The sequence below is a fragment of the Strongylocentrotus purpuratus genome, unplaced genomic scaffold (genome assembly GCF_000002235.5).
Source record: "Strongylocentrotus purpuratus isolate Spur 01 unplaced genomic scaffold, Spur_5.0 spur5_scaffold_3, whole genome shotgun sequence".
NCBI lineage: Eukaryota > Metazoa > Echinodermata > Echinoidea > Camarodonta > Strongylocentrotidae > Strongylocentrotus > Strongylocentrotus purpuratus.
In genome coordinates this window covers 7,285,081-7,304,744 of record NW_022145609.1, presented here as the reverse complement: position 1 = coordinate 7,304,744, position 19,664 = coordinate 7,285,081, and the positions used below count along the sequence as shown (strand labels likewise).

General features: G+C 38.9%; 1 protein-coding gene across 1 annotated transcript; it reads left to right on the top strand.

The window, feature by feature from the left end:
• The first annotated feature begins 230 nt into the window (after nucleotides 1–230).
• On the top strand, nucleotides 231–19,659 carry LOC588779 (serine palmitoyltransferase 1). Its single transcript, XM_011662341.2, has 14 exons — nucleotides 231–399; nucleotides 9,317–9,424; nucleotides 10,190–10,284; nucleotides 10,752–10,845; nucleotides 11,712–11,784; nucleotides 12,111–12,243; nucleotides 12,935–13,064; nucleotides 14,197–14,286; nucleotides 14,690–14,797; nucleotides 15,131–15,226; nucleotides 15,978–16,129; nucleotides 16,833–16,950; nucleotides 17,477–17,550; nucleotides 18,202–19,659. Exons 1-14 carry the CDS (start codon nucleotides 328–330, stop codon nucleotides 18,311–18,313), a joined length of 1,455 nt encoding a protein of 484 aa, XP_011660643.1. The 5' UTR covers nucleotides 231–327; the 3' UTR covers nucleotides 18,314–19,659.
• The last annotated feature ends 5 nt before the right edge of the window (nucleotides 19,660–19,664 follow it).

Sequence of the window (19,664 nt, the reverse complement as noted above, 5' to 3'; positions counted from 1 at the left end):
TAAAGAATACTTCCACCTGTGTATCATGGAGTGCACTGCTTGTGCATGAATGAATAATGATTACATAACGTTCATGATCACGTATTCAGTATTTCTTCTCCGTGTATTTCAAAATTTGTTCTTCAATGACCTTTATCTGCTCATGCTCAGACTAGACTGCAACCGTGAACAAACACTGAACTGTGAGAAATTGATAATTTTCTTCCCTCAAACTTGAACATTAGAGGGCGACATCACAGTTACGAAATTTACCGGCTGAGCCTACAAAATTATACAAAACAAAGGCGTTCATCTTCTCCTGTTTAATTGTCTACTGTACAACAAGAAATGGCTGATGCAATTATGAAGTTTGGGGTAGAGCCATGGAACTTTGCAGAACTCGTTGAAGCCTTCAAACAGGTATGTATTTCCTCCTATATCAATGAATATATCATGTGTTTGCAGTCCATAATATGGGCGAGGTTCTCCTCGGTCCCACATTATATGTTTTGTTGTTACCTTTAGACCCTATTTACAAAATTAAAGTAGCATCACGATTTTTCAACAACTTTTATTTGATTTTACGCTTACGACGATTACTAAATAGGCTTAACTTTAGAATACCCCACCCAAACGTAGTATGTCCGTTGGTCGCCAACGTGCCAACGTACCAATTTAGTGTAGTCCCTTCCTTTCGTATTCGTGACCAGTTTCTGAATTTGCCATCACATCAACTCGAGAATGGAAATATGGTTATTTGTTATGTTTTAACTCCTTCCTATTACCTCTTACACATCAAAGTATTTTATTTATAGTTTGTTAAAGATGTTCTCACCTTAGTTGTAATGTTTTACCCTTGATATTGCTTGAAAATCGTCAGAAATCAATGTAGGTCTAACTACTGTCGAAAAGTGGCCTAAAAATAAAGTGGAAAAAAAAAAAAACGGGAATTTATGGTGTCCTTTACATGGCAAACAAAGAAAGGAAATAAGGTGCGTTGGCGCGTTGGCACGTTGGCCCCCCGTCCCTCATTGCCAAACGAAAATAATATAGGAAATAGGTAGCCTAAAAGTAAAAGTAAAGGGGGAAGAAATTCAGTTCCCCCCAACCCCCCCCCCCCTGCTCTCGCGCGAAGCGCGCAAGCTTTGACCTTTCATTTAATTATTAGAGAAAGAAGACGATTCGTAATTGTACCATTCTCGACTCTTAAGAGTCTTATATAATCCTTGTCTGAAGTCAGGTTTCCCCTATAGCTCCTGCGCATGCAGCGTGGAAGCTTTGGTGTTTCATTAATCGGTCCCCCCCCCTCCCCCCGCGCAAAGCGCGGAAGGTTTTAGCTTTCATTAATTATTAGAGAAAGAAGACGATTTGTTAAAGGTACTATGTCCCTTTTGCAGCCAACCTCAAATTCTGTAGAACTTTGCAGGAATTATGAATATGTCATGTATGTCCTATCTGTGAAATTTAAACGTTAGCAGTGTCCTCATATTCAAATTATGCATGGAAACCCGTTTACTTGCTAGACTTCACTGTCAGACACTATTGAGTGACTGACTGGCTTTTTTTCTTCTTTGGTAATAACATACATGAAAAGAGTTGTAAAGGGTACATGAGCATTTGCCTACATCAATAACCCACTTCTTGTGATGGCCAAGATTAAACTGATTGAATCTTTGCGCAGCATAAAATGTATGACCATTCGGTACAATTGTCTGAAAATCAAGACTATTACTTTTGGGCTCTATAGCCCTAAAGTCGATTTGATAACTAATAGTCGTTATTTTCCCACTTGAAGACATTTTCAAGCCCCACCTTTTTTAGGGAAGTTCTGATTAGTATTATCTTTCAAATGCAGTTGGAATTTAACTTATTCATTTGTTTGGCCTGCAAATGGGACATAGTACCTTTAATGTATCATTACAGACTCTTATTATTATTCCCCCCCCCCCCCCCCTCCTGCGCCTCGTTGAACATCGTAGGACCGTTGGCAGGCAAAACAATCTCGGCAAAGTTTTGTTGAGAGCAATAAAGTTACCTTCTTGGTGAGAGCCAACGACCAACGATGTGCTATACGCACAGGGGGTGGTGACGTCACACAGTGCGGACATCGTTGGATCGTTGGCAGACAACCCAATCCCGGCAAAGTCGTCAAAGGAGAGAGGAATGAAGTACAGACCAATAGAAAGAGTCTATAGTCCGAAGAGAGATATTGAGAAAGAGAATTATTATCATTATTATTATTAATATTATCATTATTGATAATATAAAAAAAGAAGAATAAGAGAAATGGGAGAAGATAAAGATCGGAGAACAATAGGGCCTAGTGGTCGTGGGTAAAACAAATTGAAAACAAAAGAAAGGGGAATTGATTGAGGAATAATACTACATGATAATGATAATAATAAGGGTGCGCATGCGCATATGGTAACCGTTAGGTGAATGTAAATCGGCAAAGCAATGAATTGGCTCAATATAGTGTTAAGATTTTATAAAGCCTGATTTATGTCTTAGTTTCAGAGAAAAAAACGTTGGGAGAATTTACTGTTAATCACTGTTAGAGAGTGTTGCACAGTGACGCCTTCAAAGAAAACCATAAATATCTTTGTGGTTTAATTGAGAAGATGAAGATCAAAGGAGAAGAAAAAGAAGAAGAAGTGGTCGTGGGTAAAACAAATTGAAAACAAGAAAAGGGGAAAAGAAGAATAATATACTATAACCATAATATATCAATAGAAATCCATCTACCACAAAAATCTGTACATTTTGATGTACACCCCCTCCTAATTCTTTTTTCCCCCTTTTTTCTCCCTCTTTCTTTTTTTCCATTTTACCAATATTTTTGTCTCCATATTTGTATTATTATGTATCCATTGAGGGTAGTCATACTATCAAGCTTTGCTTACTTTGTCAACCCTCCTGTTTGATGTTTTCGATTAGTTACGGCCAACCTTACTTTGTTTAATCTTTTGTCATGTATAAATGTTCAATGCGATTTGTTTGTTATATATTTGTAAAACTGAAAAAGAAAAAGAAAATCAAGCAATAAAAACTGATTGATGTTTCTGATTACTTACAGCCAACCTTACTTTGTTTTACATATACTATTTTGTCATGTATAAAATGTTTTGTTTGTTATATATTTGTAAAACTGCAAAAGAAGAAGAAAATCAAACAGAAATGGGACCCGGTGTCCTATATAGGGTTAGGGTGAGAGTTAGTAACGCAAACTCCAGTGTCCTAGGGTGGCGCGGGACCCGGTGTCCTAGGGTGACGCGGGACCCGGTGTCCTAGGGTGGCGCGGGAACCGGTGTCCTAGGGTTAGGGTTAGGGTGAGAGTTAGGGTAATACAAACTCCGGGGCTCCGGTGTCCTAGGGTCACGCGGTACCTGATGTCCTAGGGTTAGGGTTAGGGTGAGAGTTAGGGTAACGCAAACTCTGGTGTCCTAGGGTGACGCGGGACCCGGTGTCCTAGGGTGACGCGGGACCCGGTGTCCTAGGGTGACGCGGGACCCGGTGTCCTAGGGTGACGCGGGACCCAGTGTCCTAGGGTGATGCGGGATCCGGTGTCCTAGGGTGACGCGGGACCCGGTGTCCTAGGGTTAGGGTTAGGGTGAGAGTTAGGGTAACGAGAACTCCGGTGTCCTAGGGTGACGCAGGACCCGGTGTCCTAGGGTTAGGGTTAGGGTGAGAGTTAGGGTAACGCAAACTCCGGTGTCCTAGGGTGACGCGGGACCCGGTGTCCTAGGGTGATGCGGGATCTGGTGTCCTAGGGTGATGCGGGACCCGGTGTCCTAGGGTTAGGGTTAGGGTGAGAGTTAGGGTAACGCAAACTCCGGTGTCCTAGGGTGACGCGGGACCCAGTGTCCTAGGGTACGTGACTCGGGACCCGGTGTCCTAGGGTGACGCGGGACCCGGTGTCCTAGGGCGACGCGGGACCCGGTGTCCTAGGGTGATGCGGGATCCGGTGTCCTAGGGTGACGCGGGACCCGGTGTCCTAGGGTTAGGGTTAGGGTGAGAGTTAGGGTAACGCAAACTCCGGTGTCCTAGGGTGACGCGGGACCCGGTGTCCTAGGGTGACGCGGGACCCGGTGTCCTAGGGTGACGCGGGACCCGGTGTCCTAGGGTGATGCGGGATCTGGTGTCCTAGGGTGACGCGGGACCCGGTGTCCTAGGGTTAGGGTTAGGGTGAGAGTTAGGGTAACGCAAACTCCGGTGTCCTAGGGTGACGCGGGACCCAGTGTCCTAGGGTACGTGACTCGGGACCCGGTGTCCTAGGGTTAGGGTTAGGGTGAGAGTTAGGGTAACGCAATTTCCGGTGTCCTCGGGTGACGCGGGACCCGGTGTCCTAGGGTTAGGGTGAGAGTTAGGGTAACGCCAACCCCGGTGTCCTAGGGTTAGGGTTAGGGTGAGAGTTAGGGTAACGCAAACTCCGGCGCCTAGGGTGACGGGGACCCGGTGTCCTTGGGTGTTTAAAACAAAGAAACACTTGTGGAAAGATAGAAATGGAAGATTAAACAAAATAATAATATGGAAAGAAAATATAAAAGAAGGAGGAAATAAAAAATACCTTAAGGAAAGACAGGTGCTAATAAGCAAAATGGAAATGGGAAAGAAAGAGAAATAAAGAATAACATAAGGAAATTAGAAAAAGAAGATAAAAGAAGTTTTAAACAAATACATAAGGAGCGATGGATATAGAAAACCCACGCGAAGCGCGGAAGCTTTGACTTTTCAGAAATTATTAGAAAAAAAAAAGATTCATTGTACCATTCTCGACTCTTAATCCTTGTCTGAAATCATTTCCCCCCCCCTCTCGCGCGAAGCGCGCAAGCTTTGACGTTTCAATAAATTCTTAGAGAAAGAAGACGATTCGTTGTACCATTCTCGACTCTTAATCCTTGTCTGAAAGCAGTTTTCCCCTCTCGCGCGAAGCGCGCAAGCTTTGAACTTTAGTAGTAGTAGTAGTAGTAGTACTACTACTAGGTACTACTACAGATTCTGGAAATGCCTTGTTTCACTATCATTATAAGTATAACTTATCACTCAGTATCAGCAATCAATTGCAGTTCGTTCGTTCGTGTCTCCTTAGATCAAGATAGTAATGTAAAGTTCCTTAACTTAGAAGTAAATTAAATTAAATTAAGTTCTTCCATCGCTCGATTGCTGCAATGGCCGTTTCATTAACAAGGGACAGGTCTTCATCTGTGCAACCCGTTCCGCCGCACTGCAAGAGGTGGTCCATCGTCTGAGTCTCTCCGCAGTCGCAGAGAGTATCTCCTTCATGGGCATAGCCCCATCTTGCCATATTGACCTTACACCGTCCCATTCTCGTCCGCATTCGATTTAGGCATTGCCACTCCGGCCACTTCAGGTTAAGACCTTTGATGAGTACGGGCTTGACTGATGGTGGAGGATTCTGTTCAGGTGGTGGGACAGAATCGAGGAAGCTGTGTCGGGATATAAGTCGTTTGTGGGGTTGTAAGTATCCGTGTAGCATGTGTCTGTCATCTGTCGCCTGCTTCATCCGTTCCTTTAGGCAGGTGTTAGTGCGCCTTTGGTTAGGAGATCCAATGCCAGCGAGGTGATATATCTCCTCAACTTTTGTTGGTTTCAGACATCCTGTTATCTTTCGATATGTGTTATTGAGTGTGGTGTCAAGCTTCTTCACATGGGCTGATCTGCTCCAAACTGGGCAAGCATATTCTGCGGATGACATGCATAGAGCAACAGCTGCACTTTGTACAGTTTTGGGGTCAGCGCCATAGTGTGAAGATACTAGCTTCGCGATGATGGCATTTCGAGATTCTACTTTGCGTATTGTCTTCTCGATATGTTTCTTGAAGGATAAAGTGCGGTCAAGTTTTACACCTAAATACACTGGATGCTCGCAGTGGTTAAGTTGCACATTGTTCCACTTTAGCTTCAGTTCTCTCTTTGCCTCCCTGTTCTTCAAGTGGAAAACACACACCTGAGTCTTGGATGGGTTTGCCCGTAGGTAGTTTGCTCTGTAGTACTCCGAAAGGCTTGCGAGCGCTGTGTTGAGATGGAGTTCAACAGCTTCGAAGGTACTATGCTGGGCTGTGATGCAGGTGTCATCTGCATAGATGAAGTTTCGAGTGTTCTCTGTTGAAGGGATGTCAGCAGTGTATATGTTGTAGAGTGTTGGCGCCAGGACGCCACCCTGGGGGAGACCGTTTTTCTGTTTCCGCCATCTGCTCTTCTGCCCATCCAGTTCGACAAAGAAGCGTCTGTTCTGCATCATCTTCTGAATGAATCTGGTGAGTTTGAGGTCATTTGTGATGTCATGAAGTTTTGTCTGTAGCCTTCGGTGATTGACAGTGTCATAAGCCGCAGATAAATCCACAAATACTGCACCTGTGATGAGGTTGTTCTGAAAACCGTCTTCGATGTGTTGGGTCAGGTTGAGAAGTTGTCCCGTGGTGGATTTTCCTGGTCGGAAACCTGCCTGCTCACAGTTCAGTTGGCTGTCAACGTGAGGCCCAATTCTGTTGAGAATAAGGCGTTCAAGCAGCTTGTATGTTTGGCACAGGAGCGAGATCGGTCGAAAGTTCTTGGCTTCGTTCGAGTCCTTTCCTGGCTTGAGGATAGCGACGACTTTGGTTCGGAGCCACTGTTTTGGGACACATGTGTTCTCGATGCAGTTGAAGTAAATCAACAGCGTTAATATTTTGTAAACCAAAATAACAGAGAAATAACAGAGAAAATGGCAAACATATTATGTAAATAACCCACTTACCAAATGAGGAGAGCAGTCATGAGATAATTCGTTCATATGATTGTATATGAAATAGGATGAATATCGCCTGACCTTTATAGTTAACAAAACGTTTTATATTTGGTCGAGTATAAAACAGTTTCGATTAGTCATTTAGTGCTTAGGATATTTTACTATTAGACGAATATTTTACTGGTACAAGCGAAACTTTCCGTTTATAAAAGTATATAAACATAATTATGTGTGATGGTTGTATCTATGTTTATCAGAGGCGGCGCTCCCGGGAGGGGGCACAGTGCCCCCCCCCCCACTTTATCAAGTTCTCCAAAAGTGCCCCTTTTAAAACAGGAAAAGTGCCCTTTTAACTTTGTAAGAAGTGCCCCTTTTACTTGGAAAAGTGCCCCTATTAATTTTTAAAAGTGCCCCCTCTTCTTTACACGTACCCCTTTTCGTTCGACAAGTTCCCATTTTATTTTGCAATAAGTGTTCATTTTCCATTCTCATATAAGTGCCCTTTATAATCTGTAATAATTTAAGTGCCCCTTTTCAGATACGACAAGCGCCACTTTTCACCTCTGATAATTGCCCTATTCAAATCTGATAGCGCACCTTATATCTTCACATGTGCGCCCTTTCCTTTCTAATAAGCGCCCCCATTTAAAAAAGAGCCCCTTCCCTTTCTCATAAATGCCCTTTTTCATCTATGAAAACAGTCTCCTTTTCATCTATGAAAACAGTCTCCTTTTCATTTATGAAAACGGTCTCTTTTCATTCTCATAAGCCCTTTTCCAAGACGATGGCGATTTAAATTCAAGTCTCTCAACTATGGCTCGTTGTTGGCACGTTGGCGATATAAATTCAAGTCTCTCAACTCATGTTGGCTCGTTGGCACGTTGGCGATTTAACTTCAAGTCTCTCGGCTTGTTGGCACGTTGGCACGTTGGCGATATAAATTCACGTCTCTCAACTCATGTTGGCTCGTTGGCACGTTGGCACGTTGGCGATTTAACTTCAAGTCTCTCAACTCATGTTGGCTCGTTGGCACATTGGCACGTTGGCGATATAAATTCAAGTCTCTCAACTCATGTTGGCTCGTTGGCACGTTGGCACGTTGGCGATATAAATTCAAGTCTCTCAACTCATGTTGGCTCGTTGGCACGTTGGCGATATATATATTCAAGTCTCTCAACTCATGTTGGCTCGTTGGCACGTTGGCGATTTAACTTCAAGTCTCTCAACTCATGTTGGCTCGTTGGCACGTTGGCGATATAACTTCAAGACGCTCAACTCATGTTGGCACGTTGGCGATTTAACTTCAAGTCTCTCAACTCATGTTGGCTCGTTGGCACGTTGGCACGTTGGCGATATATATATTCAAGTCTCTCAACTCATGTTGGCACGTTGGCACGTTGGCGATATAACTTCAAGACTCTCAACTCATGTTGGCTCGTTGGCACGTTGGCACGTTGGCGATATATATTCAAGTCTCTCAACTCATGTTGGCACGTTGGCACGTTGGCGATATAACTTCAAGACTCTCAACTCATGTTGGCTCGTTGGCACATTGGCACGTTGGCGATATCAAATTCAAGACTCTCAACTCATATGTTGGCTCGTTGGCACGTTGGCACGTTGGCGATTTAACTTCAAGTCTCTCAACTCATGTTGGCTCGTTGGCACGTTCGCGGCACGATTGCGATTTCCATTCAAGACTATATCTCGGCACCAAGTTGTAGTACTACTTTAACAAGTTGAAGCGTTGGGTTGGCGGACCAAAAAAAAAAACCTTCAATTCGCATGGTGGGGTATTCTAAAGTTGTTCCACTAAATATAAGGATATAAGATATAAATAATTGTCTTGACTAATGAAAATAGTTTTATCTAGACCCTATCTATTTATTTTGTGTTTTACTAACTCCTCCAGGGATCTCCGACGACGGAGCTCCCTCTTCTTCTTCTTCCTTTTTGAATTTGAGTAGACTCTACAGACCTCTTTACAGAGTATTATCGTACTATACTTGGGGTGTGTGTGTGCTAGTGTCTTACTAGACTAGACCCTAGACTAGTCCTTGCCACTCATTGTTACAGACGGAAGAAACAATTCTTTTTCTAGTTTTCTGAATCCTGTTTACGTGAACTGATATGCGATTTAGATGACAAAAACGTTGACTTCTCCCGTTAGTTTGTGATGTTGATTCTGGCTGGAGATGCATGTAAAAAGGCTGATTTTATGTTGCCAATTTGATGCTGACTTTACAACAACAGCAATTGGTGTAAGGAGGCTTGCGTTTGCTGTTTCAATCAATCCAACAAATTTCTTGTGTGCCTATTTACACCAAACTAATTGTTATAGTCATTTTATATGTAAAGTTTCTGTATGTTTCTAAGCATTTTCTTGTGCTAGCAGAAGCCTTTACTTAAACCCATTGTCAAATTAATTCTTGCAAGGCCTTTGATTTCTTGTGCAATTGTACTTTAAAGGGAGCAAGTAACGGTCTCCTGGAGGCCATTAACACAATCCATTATCATTAGCTGAAGAGGTTTTTACCACCCCTCCTAATCCTATACATAATAATGATTATTTTCCCCTTCAATACACAGGCCCCGCTCTATCACTTGGCATTTGAGGTAATTCTTGTTGTCTTCATCATCCGCCTGATCTTCTCAAAAAGCTACTCAATTGAGTCAACCGTCAAGCTGACAGAAGCAGTAAGTATCCAAGCAAACAAAGAGTTTGACATCATTTCGTTGTGTAAATTATAAGAAGACAGTGACATACCAAAGAAAAAGAAAAAAAAAAGATTTAGAGGTTTTTGTGTACTGAATAATAATTATAAAACATATAAAAAAAAAGAAAACACATCAGCCCAAAATCTGTGCACGTGGGTCATCTAAAAAAATTATATCAGCTGAGTTATTTTTCCATTTTGTGGGCGGAAATAAAATCATTTCAATAACATGATAACAACTACTTTAGAAAAATCAATCCAAGACAATTTCAATAGCCTTGTACATCAAGACAATCAGGTTTTATATCATTTACACATGATTTCTATGGGATGTACAATAGGGTACCGGTATTGACTTTTGAAATTGCCCTTGAGATGATTTTTTGAAAAAAGTTGCTATCATGTTAACAAGGAAAGCCTCCAAGGTATTCAATTATTGCAATGTATACATCTATTTTTTCCATCTTTTGCTTTTGTTCTTATTTCTTGGTTGAGTTATGAAAATGTACTTTGTATTAGAGTCAAATTTGTCCCCAAAGATATGAAAACTAATTTTTATCACTTTCTTTCTCCAAACTAACAATCATTAGATAATGTAAAGCTAGGGTAATAATTTCCAAAGCTCTTTGGAAGCACATAGAGATGTTATTTCATAACACATTATGCGCTATACAAGAACTGAATATTATTATTATAGTCAAATATGATCATGTTATCATACATTATTTGCCTCTTTCAATAACAGGAAAGAGAACAGCTCGTCCAGGAGTGGGAACCAGAACCCCTAGTCCCACCAGTAGACCCAAACCATCCGGCGCTCCACTATAAAGTCATTACCAAGTGAGTAGCATTTTCATTGAGGACATTTTTTTAAATCTGTTTCAAGGAATTCAACTTGAATAATGATGTCTTATTGAATTTATCAAAACAAAGTCTTTCATAATTTTCATAAAATAGTAGACATGTGGTTTCCTAGTCTGCTTATATATTATTGTAACTTTGATTTATTTATGAATATTTATTCTGTTTTGTAGACTAATTATCTTGAAAACCCTTTTGTTTCTTAACTTCAGTAAAGAAATTTTGCTTTTGAATACCGGGTACCAATTTCTATTTTAGAATTTTCCTTGCATGATTTATTTAAGGAAAAAGCTGACAATGTAAATTTTTAAAAAAGGTAGCAGGTCTGTAGCTGTGTGAGATACAATCATTAAGCTAGATTTCTTTGCCTCTTTGGATTCAGAAGCTTTTATGCAGCGATATATCATTGTTTTTAATAACTCTGTTTATTATTTTTATGTTTATAGGCAAGGCAACAACAAGCTTGTTGTGGATGGCAAGGAAGGCATTAATGTTGGGACATTCAACTTCTTAGGAATGCTGGGAAGAAAAGAAACAGAGGTGAGTATTGAAATGAATAGGAAGCTTACATGTATATCCATGAAACATTGTAGACCAATGGGTTGTTTCACAAAGACTAAGATCGACTTTAAGTTGGACATAACTATGGCAGGCCATTCATGCCACTGTTTGCTCTCACCTTTTACTGACATTGGTCTCTCAAGGGACGTATAAATCGTGGTCACAAATCTACAGAATTTACCCTTTTTGATAGTTCATTATTGAAGGAAAAAATATTATCTAAAGATTATAATTGAGAGACCAATGGTGAGAGCAACCAGTGGCGACATGAATGACCTGCCAAAATTAAGTCCAACTTAAAGTTGATCTTAGTCTTTGTGAAACACCCCCAGATTAATATTATGGTATCTAAAGAGTTCCATGCTTGTTTTAGAATATTCTTTGTGCATTAAATTGATGATTTTATTCAAATACATTTATGCTCTTATAACTTAAGAAATACTTAAAGTTCCAATATTTGTTAAAGCAAGGGGCTGATTGGAAATTTGAATTATATTACCAAAGTTGCTAAGTTGTTATAGAGATCTGAGATGGATCATGTAAACAGTGTTGTCCTTCATTTTTCTTTCATTCAAAGTTTGTTAATAATGAATTGAAACTTTAAAGTTATAACTTCCAAATGTAAAATGGCAAATCATGATTCACATTATCTGTAACAACCGAACTAAAATGTATATAAATGAATTTAATGAAATTCCAGTTTCCCTTGAAAATTTGAACTATGTACACTATCTACGATAAACTGATAATGGATTGTGTTGTCCCATTTGGTGGATTCAGTACAGTCTAAGTTTACGGCTCCGCTCGGGATAGTAATTCTTGATTACTTTGTTTCATTTTCATAGGATGCAGCGATACAGACTATGAGGAAATATGGAGTGGGTACTTGTGGGCCAAGAGGGTTCTTTGGGACTATGGGTGAGTCTGAATTCATGAATGATCTACTACAACAGCATCTGAAGTGGGATTTTCACTTGCTAGAATGAATTATCTTGATAGGGGCCTCATTTACAAGCATATATTGCCTCTTAGAGGTCCTTGCCTATTATGTATGTTGTATTTATGATATCAAGGGTTCAGTGACACAAAGACGTAACTCCATATTTTCGAATCAGAAACAAATTCTGACAAATATAAGATTGGCTTCAACTGGATTCATAGCTACAAAAAATGGTATCACAATGCTTTGTAAATATGTATTAATGAAAAGTCAATAACATTCAGTTTCTACTATTGTCCAACAGATGTTCATCTTAACTTTGAAGAGAAGATGGCTAAACACATGGGGGTAGAGGAGGCCATCTTGTATTCCTATGGCTTCTCAACCATTGCCAGTGCCATCCCGGCTTATGCCAAGAAGGGCGATCTTGTCTTCTGGTGAGTTATTTACCTGTTGCAGACTAAACACATATAAATACTTTGATTAAACTTCTGTAGAAAAAGAAATACTGTGTACGAATCGAACAGTCCAGTCCAGAGCCATCTACATGTATATACAGATTTTAGCAAGCCCGGTTCGAGTTGGACGCAATATGGTGACTACTGCTTTGTTGGGAAAGCACAAAACAAAAGAATATACGCCATGTTGTGACCCAGTGAAACCAAGTTGGCCAAACTCTGTAGATGACTCTGGAACAGTCTACAATCATCTAAGGATAATGAGAAGTTGAGGTCAAAGTTTAGAGTCTCATTGGTCTGTTCAAAAGATTTTATTGTCTGGGAGACGATGCCCAACCCTCCCCAAAACCTTGGCTGCAAGGGGGCCAATCTTTCCAAACTTTCCTGCACAGCTAAACAAATTATGTAAAACATGAGATTGTACCATTTACTCTTTTGAAAATTGATATTTTGAAATAATTTAATCAAATTATATTCATATACATGTATAAACTGGCCCAGGGTGCAAGTGCACTTTCTTGAGATTTAACATGGGAGTTTGTGATTCTTTTCTAACAATTAAGCTTTTGATTATGAAAATGACATGGTTCAGTGAAATTGGGCACCTTGTTCTGTACCTCTGGATTGCCATAAAAACGACTATTTTCTTTGTTTTGTTTTCACCTGCCAGTGATGAAGGGGTGAGCTTTGCTATTCAGATGGGCCTCTTAGCATCTCGCAGCAAGCTCAAATTCTTTAAGCATAACAACATGGCCGATCTAGAGAGACTCTTACAAGAGCAAGCTGTAGAAGACAAGAAGGTGAGTGGCTTTTATGTAGATGCTATTTCTAAGTCTATTCTCCAGAGCTTTACCTTGTTATAAGTTTTACCACTTTAAGGTGAAGTTAGCCTTTTGAAATGAATCATTTCATTAGATGCTCTCTCTAATAGTAATATATCTCATTCACCATAGTAAGCCTTTTACTGCTAGCAGAAAGCACAGAGAGAGAGAGAAAAAATATATCCTTTTCATTCCCTTGATGTAAAAGTTAGATTTTTCATCATCACAAAATATATGAAACAACCATGTCTATTTTTTTAAATAAAAATCCACAAGTTAAAGCTATTTTTTATCTGTGTCAACCACTATTGTAATAGCACTTTAGATTTTTATTGAATAACTTTTCACATCAAATTGAATACATTGATTCATTTGTCTTTATTTCAGAAATTCATCTTCAGTTGGTTTGATTTATACTAAGGCTGCGACGGGTAGTCGAATGCTCGAGTACCCGCACGGTTGACAACTACTTGAATATTCGGCCGCAAAAAAAAAAAAATGTCCAGGCCCACGCTAACCCGTGCCAGGGAGAGCGGCATCCGCTGGCATGGTACCGTCGGTAAAAATGTTTCCCAACTCAAGCACTGTCAAACTCACCTTTCAGAAACTAGGACCAAATGTCCAGATTTCTGTTTGGACTTGGAGGAAAATGGATTATTTTGCCATCTTTGGTTTTTAAAACAGCATTGTTTACTGTTATTATTCTTATTAAATCGGCGCCTTCAACTGCGACTCAAAGTAAAGTTGCATGCGTTTTCAGCGAGGGACCTGAGAAACTGCCGAGTGGTATGGTAGTGGCAAAAAAAGAAAAAAAGAAAAAAATCAAAAAATCAAAAAATTCAAAAAAAATCCAAAAAATTCAAAAAAATTCAAAAAAATTCAAAAAAATAAAAAAATAATAAAAAACATGGCGTCCGAATATTCGAGTATTCGCCTGGGAGCCTGGGAGTGTACTCGGGTACCTCATTACACTGTTGTGCACAGCCCTAATTTATACAAAGCAAATTTCATATCAGGATTACAAATACATACCTATAAAGTGCATGAACCAAACATTAGGAGGACGTACAAATGAAGTTAACAAAAAGTTATATTTTCCGGTTTTCTGCAGAATCCTAAGAAAGCTAAAGTGATGAGGAAATTCATCGTAGTAGAAGGGCTGTATGTCAACCATGGAACCATTGTTGATGTTGAGAAACTGGTAAGTAAATCAATAGTGTTGTTTGAAATAAGGAAATAGTATTCAAGTGATGAAGTAGCCAGTTATTGTATAACAGAAGTGTATAAAGCAAAAAAAAAAAAAAAAAGGATAAGTTGTTGGAGGAGGGGCAGGAATAGGAGAAGGGGAGGAAAAAAATATGTTGAATGCATAATCATCTAATTGAAATGATAGATTTCAAGTTGACAGATGATCTTGCATTTCTCATTGATTTGACTTCTATATAACACATTTTTTTCTATGTTTATCATATAACAAATGCTATGTCTTTTCTGGAATGAAATTAAGAGGTGTATGAAAAAGAGCAGAAGTGCATTATTTCTTTCAAAGCAATTGAAACTGTGCACTTCTCTTTCATCTTAAATCTGTTTATGTTTATTCTTAGATTGAATTGAAGTACAAGTACAAGGTGCGTGTCTTCATGGATGAGTCCATGTCTTTCTTTGTACTTGGAAAGACAGGTCGTGGAGTCACAGAGCATGCAGGTGTTGATGTGAGTATAATAAGCTAGTGATTATTTGCATATATAATTCCCTTCAAGGGTGCGGTTTTATGGGAGAGGATGAGTGGGGGGGGGGGGGGGCAAAAGTATGTAGAAAACCACAAAGGCAACAATGTAAAATCTAACTATACTTTTCAACATTTAAAATAGGAAAAGTTGATGATGTATCATTTGAGCTTTTAGATTAAAGCACTGGAAAATGTATGTAATTCATCTCATACTTAGGGTTATAGTAACCTTGCATGTTTGATGGTTTCATAGTAGCCATTGATCTGAACTCTTCTAAGCCTCACAAACTCTTTTCTTGTCTTTTTCTCCTGGCAGATAACCGACATTGATCTAATTTCAGTTTCAATGGAAGCAGCCCTCGGTACTATGGGAGGGTTTTGTCTTGGTACCAGATACGTTGTTGATCACCAGGTAACGATTTGATTTCCCTACCTCTGATGTACAGGCTCATTCAGATACGATACAGTAGGCTGCAGCTAAAGGCTCTGTTTACCAACGCAATCTGAATTGAGGCTTAAGAATGAAATAAACGTAACCATGTAGTGTTTATTAATGTTTGATTTGTTCATATAATACAATAATGTGCATTTTATTGAAACTGCATTTCAGTCATATGACGTATTATCAAAGATTGAATTTGAAAATAATCTGTTGTGTTCATTGTATTGAAAATTGATTTTGGTTACTAAGAGTGTACAAGGAAATGTTTTATTTATATTTTAGGAGAAAAAACCCCATGAATTTAGAAGATTTTTTACATGGACAGAGTTTTGTGTTTTATTTGTAAAGATAAAATTGAAGTGCAAGTTCTTGAATATGAACAAACATGACAAATACAAGCGCAGTGCCAGAAATAATCATCACAATCATCATATTTTCAAGAAACCCCACAATCATCTGAAGTGAAAATACATTCTCTGTAGATTCGTCATTGATCTTGTTATGATGAGAAATTAAAATAAGGAGAAAATATAAACCGGTCATAGTTGAGCGCATAATAAACAGAAGTTTCTCTATGTGCTTTACAAAGTAAAAAATAAGCATGTACAAGTATATTTAAATAGTTACAAGAACGAAATATAAAAACCTTAAAATAAAGACAGGTTTAGATACCTTTAGTCTTTATACTGTTTACATTGTCAATACTTGTCTTTCCTTGCAGCGTCTGTCTGGGCTTGGCTACTGTTTCTCGGCCTCTCTACCTCCCATGCTCGCTTCGGCAGCCAGCATGGCAGTAGATATTACACAGAAAGAGACTGATATTTTCCAGAAGTTGAGGTCAAATAATGAATTTATTCATGTACAGCTTTCAGGGTGAGTTAGATGATCTGTGTTTCTCTTCTTCACATATGACCTTAAATCAAGTGGTGTGTACATGTGAATTAAGACCTATAACAGTTATAGATTCGAAAATGAAGGATCAATAGGCATTTTCCTTTATTCATTCATGAATAGAGAATGGGGCAAAATGATATTGAAACTTATGTTCTTCATTCAATCTTTCAATAACTGTATTTTAAAAGAGATGACATATTTCCTTCTCCTTTGTAAAGGTTCTTTTCTTTACGTTGGCCTTTGTTAATAAATCTATTGTAGAATGTCTACAAAGTGGCATGTGACTATTAACCAAATAAACAATTATATGGCAAATAATATTTTCTTTTTCTTTGAGGGTGACTGCACTTTCACTATCACATAAAGCTGAAGGTATCCCTAAATTTGATGAATCAGCAATCAAATTGTAATCTTGCCTTTGCATTAGATTACAATATCCATGAAATCTAGTAAAATAGGACATCTTGCGAGGGCATTTTGTATGGGGTTGTACTGCACATGCTGTGCCAAAAGTTACTGTGGTTTATATCATACATTAGTTACATTCCTTACCTTCACCCTGGGCCAAACAGTGTACCCTAATCCTAAGCCTAGACCTAACCTTAACCCAGTTGCAACCCCAACCGCAGACGTTGGGTCAGACATGTAGACATTCATTCTGTGATATTGTTGTTTGTGTTAGGTTGCCTGGTTACCGGTTGGATGGTGACCCCATCTCACCCATCAAGCATCTCAGGTTGGAGGAGACCAGTGGAGATTGGCAGAAAGACCAAGCATTCCTGGAAAAGATTGTCGTCAGGGTAAGATTGAATGACGTGCAACGGCAAGCCACAATCTCACAATTTGAAAAGCGATGAAATCTAATTAGTGATTAGTGAAAGGCCTACTTTAAGTATAGCACCAACATATTGTCACAGAGATTCATTATCCAAGCCATATTTGGAAAGATTCAAATTGATAGCAAGTAACTAAAATTGCTATGGTGAAGGTAGATGTATATCTTACAAAAACAAAAAACAATAGGATTTAGAATTTCTATCATTTATTATGCAATAAATTTGCTGGACTACAGACTGCCCATTTTTTCCTCCAGAATTATTGATTATGTGCAGAATACTTTTCATTTGAGCACAAATGAGGGTTTGCTCTCTGTTTAAATCTTCAGATGATTTCACTTCACATAGCTGTGTTTGGAGGGTGATTGATTATATATTTTTCCATTTTGGCCAGGAGGCTGTGTCACATACACAATATCACATTTTCTTTACTGTGATAATTGGCAATTGTTATGCAATGACTGTTATTTTCTATTGTACACCCTGGCAGGCATTAGATGAAGGTGTGGTGCTTACTGTCGCCAGGTATCTAGAGGAAGAAGAAGCTTTCCTACCACCACCAAGGTAAGTCAAGTAGAGATGGTGCACATAGTACTTCACATATTCCTGTGTGTCACACTGAAGTATTCAACAGGATGGTTTAGAGGAGAGGATGTCTTAAAAATAGAGAAAGTCAACAAAGAGTTAGTTTGAAACAACATTCATGAAATATATTTATGTTAGCCACTTTTGTGCCAAGAAACCTTAAAATACCAACATTGAATTATTGTACGCGTCCTGCAATTAGTCTGTAGCATTAGGCTTGCACGAATGTGGACACTTGACTAATTGATTGATCAAGAGCTTAATACCGTGGATTTTATTTTGCGAATGCTATTACTTGATTTTGTATAACATATTCATGTACACAACAATCTGAAATAAAGAAAAATATCAGTATGTGATGTTGTATCCCCAAGTAGAGGGTACTTTGGATTCAGTGGTATAGTGCATGAATGCATGGTTTCAAGATGGCTGTTGCTATTCTGTGAGAATGTGATTAATATTGATTGGTAATTGTTTTTAAATTTGTGTGTGGACCCCTTTGAAAATCATTCTATGTTGAAAAGGGCCTATATTGACCCCATTTTGTTGAAGTAAATATAGCTTATTTTTTAAAAGTCATTAAGATACTACATAAGATTTTGAAAGCAAACTCTCCATTTGTTCTTTCAGCATACGCATTGCAGTCAACGTGACGCTGACCGAGGACCAGCTAACCAAGATTACATCAGTCATCAGAATCTTGGCGGCAGCAGTTCTCAGGGAGAAGTCAGAGGGAGAATAGAGACTCAATAATAGAGATAGAGGGATAGAGACAGGTAGAGAGAGAGAGATATGGCAAGATAGATATATACATGTACACAAAGAGATACGGAGAGTGATAGAGAGAGAGAGAGAGAGCAGGAGAAAAGGAAGGGAAGGGAAGGGAAGGGAGGGGAGTATTCAGAGGTAGAGGGATAGAAACATGAAAGAGAGGTAGATGGATAGAGAGAAAACATGTTAGTCCTTCTTCCAGTCCCATGCACATCAAATTATGTGTGCCTTTTGTTGTTGGCTAAGCAATTGAATTATTGATTAGCTTTGCTAAGCTTTCTTTTGTTCATAAAGAGGTTGAACATTACCATGAAAACCTGGATCTTTCACCTGAAGGCATTATGTTTGTTGACATTCAATTTAATAGTTTCATTCATTCGTTCCTGACCTTTACCTTTGCTTATTTGCATCATATAATATCTCAGATTTAAACAAAAAATGAAAATCTGATTTCATGTGCAATATCATAAGCTTGAGGAAACCAATAAATATTCTAAAAAAGAATAAAACTCCGATAATACCAAACAACAACAACAACACACTATCGAGTGGTCACATTTCCCTGTGTCTGTCCGGGTCCTCCATACCGCTAAGTTCACTCTGAGATCTCGCACATGGTCGCGTTAAACACAGAACCCTATGAAGAAATCCCAATTCCTTGCCTGACAACCCTTTAACCTTTGCATCCCCTGCCAATGGGGAACTTTGTATTTGAGTGGTGAAGTCTGTGTAAGCTAATAAAAAATGTCAAAGAATGGTGTATGTGTGATCAATTTATCGCAGCTTTTAAAATTTGACTGTCATTTTAGAATAAATTGGTAACATTTTACATGTCATGTGTGTACACCATTAATTTCTTAATCGGATTATGTATTATCAGCGACCGATTGTGAGTTCACAGTGTGACCTTTGACGTTGGGAAAGGGCTATACAAAAGACAGGGATGCGTGACCACTCCATATTGTGTAGTTTGCTCAAGGTAATGATATACCTACCAGTGATGAGTAATTCATGCCTCCCAACCTTTCATGTCATTCTTGTCTCTCCCAAATCATTGAAAATGTATTTTTGTGCAAGTAATGAAGGTAGTTGATTAAGGAATGCAAAAACTGTGTGGCATTCCGATACTGATTTTTTAATTTATTTTGATAAATGAAACAGAGGGATTGTGTATGCAATGTATTAGTAATCTAGCACTACCCTTATTTATTCAACAGGCCTTATTATACGGTGGTAATATTGAGTTTGCAATTAAGGTGTCCATGTATTCTATGATCTTCAATTCAAAAAGATTAATTTAATATCATTAACATGTCATAATA

Excerpts from the sequence above, each read along its gene's own strand:
- LOC588779 (XM_011662341.2), top strand. The coding sequence starts at position 328 with ATGGCTGATGCAATTATGAAGTTTGGGGTAGAGCCATGGAACTTTGCA. Across the intron at positions 10,846-11,711 it reads TGGGAAGAAAAGAAACAGAG|GATGCAGCGATACAGACTAT; the intron begins GTGAGTATTGAA and ends TCATTTTCATAG. Across the intron at positions 17,551-18,201 it reads GCTTTCCTACCACCACCAAG|CATACGCATTGCAGTCAACG; the intron begins GTAAGTCAAGTA and ends TTGTTCTTTCAG.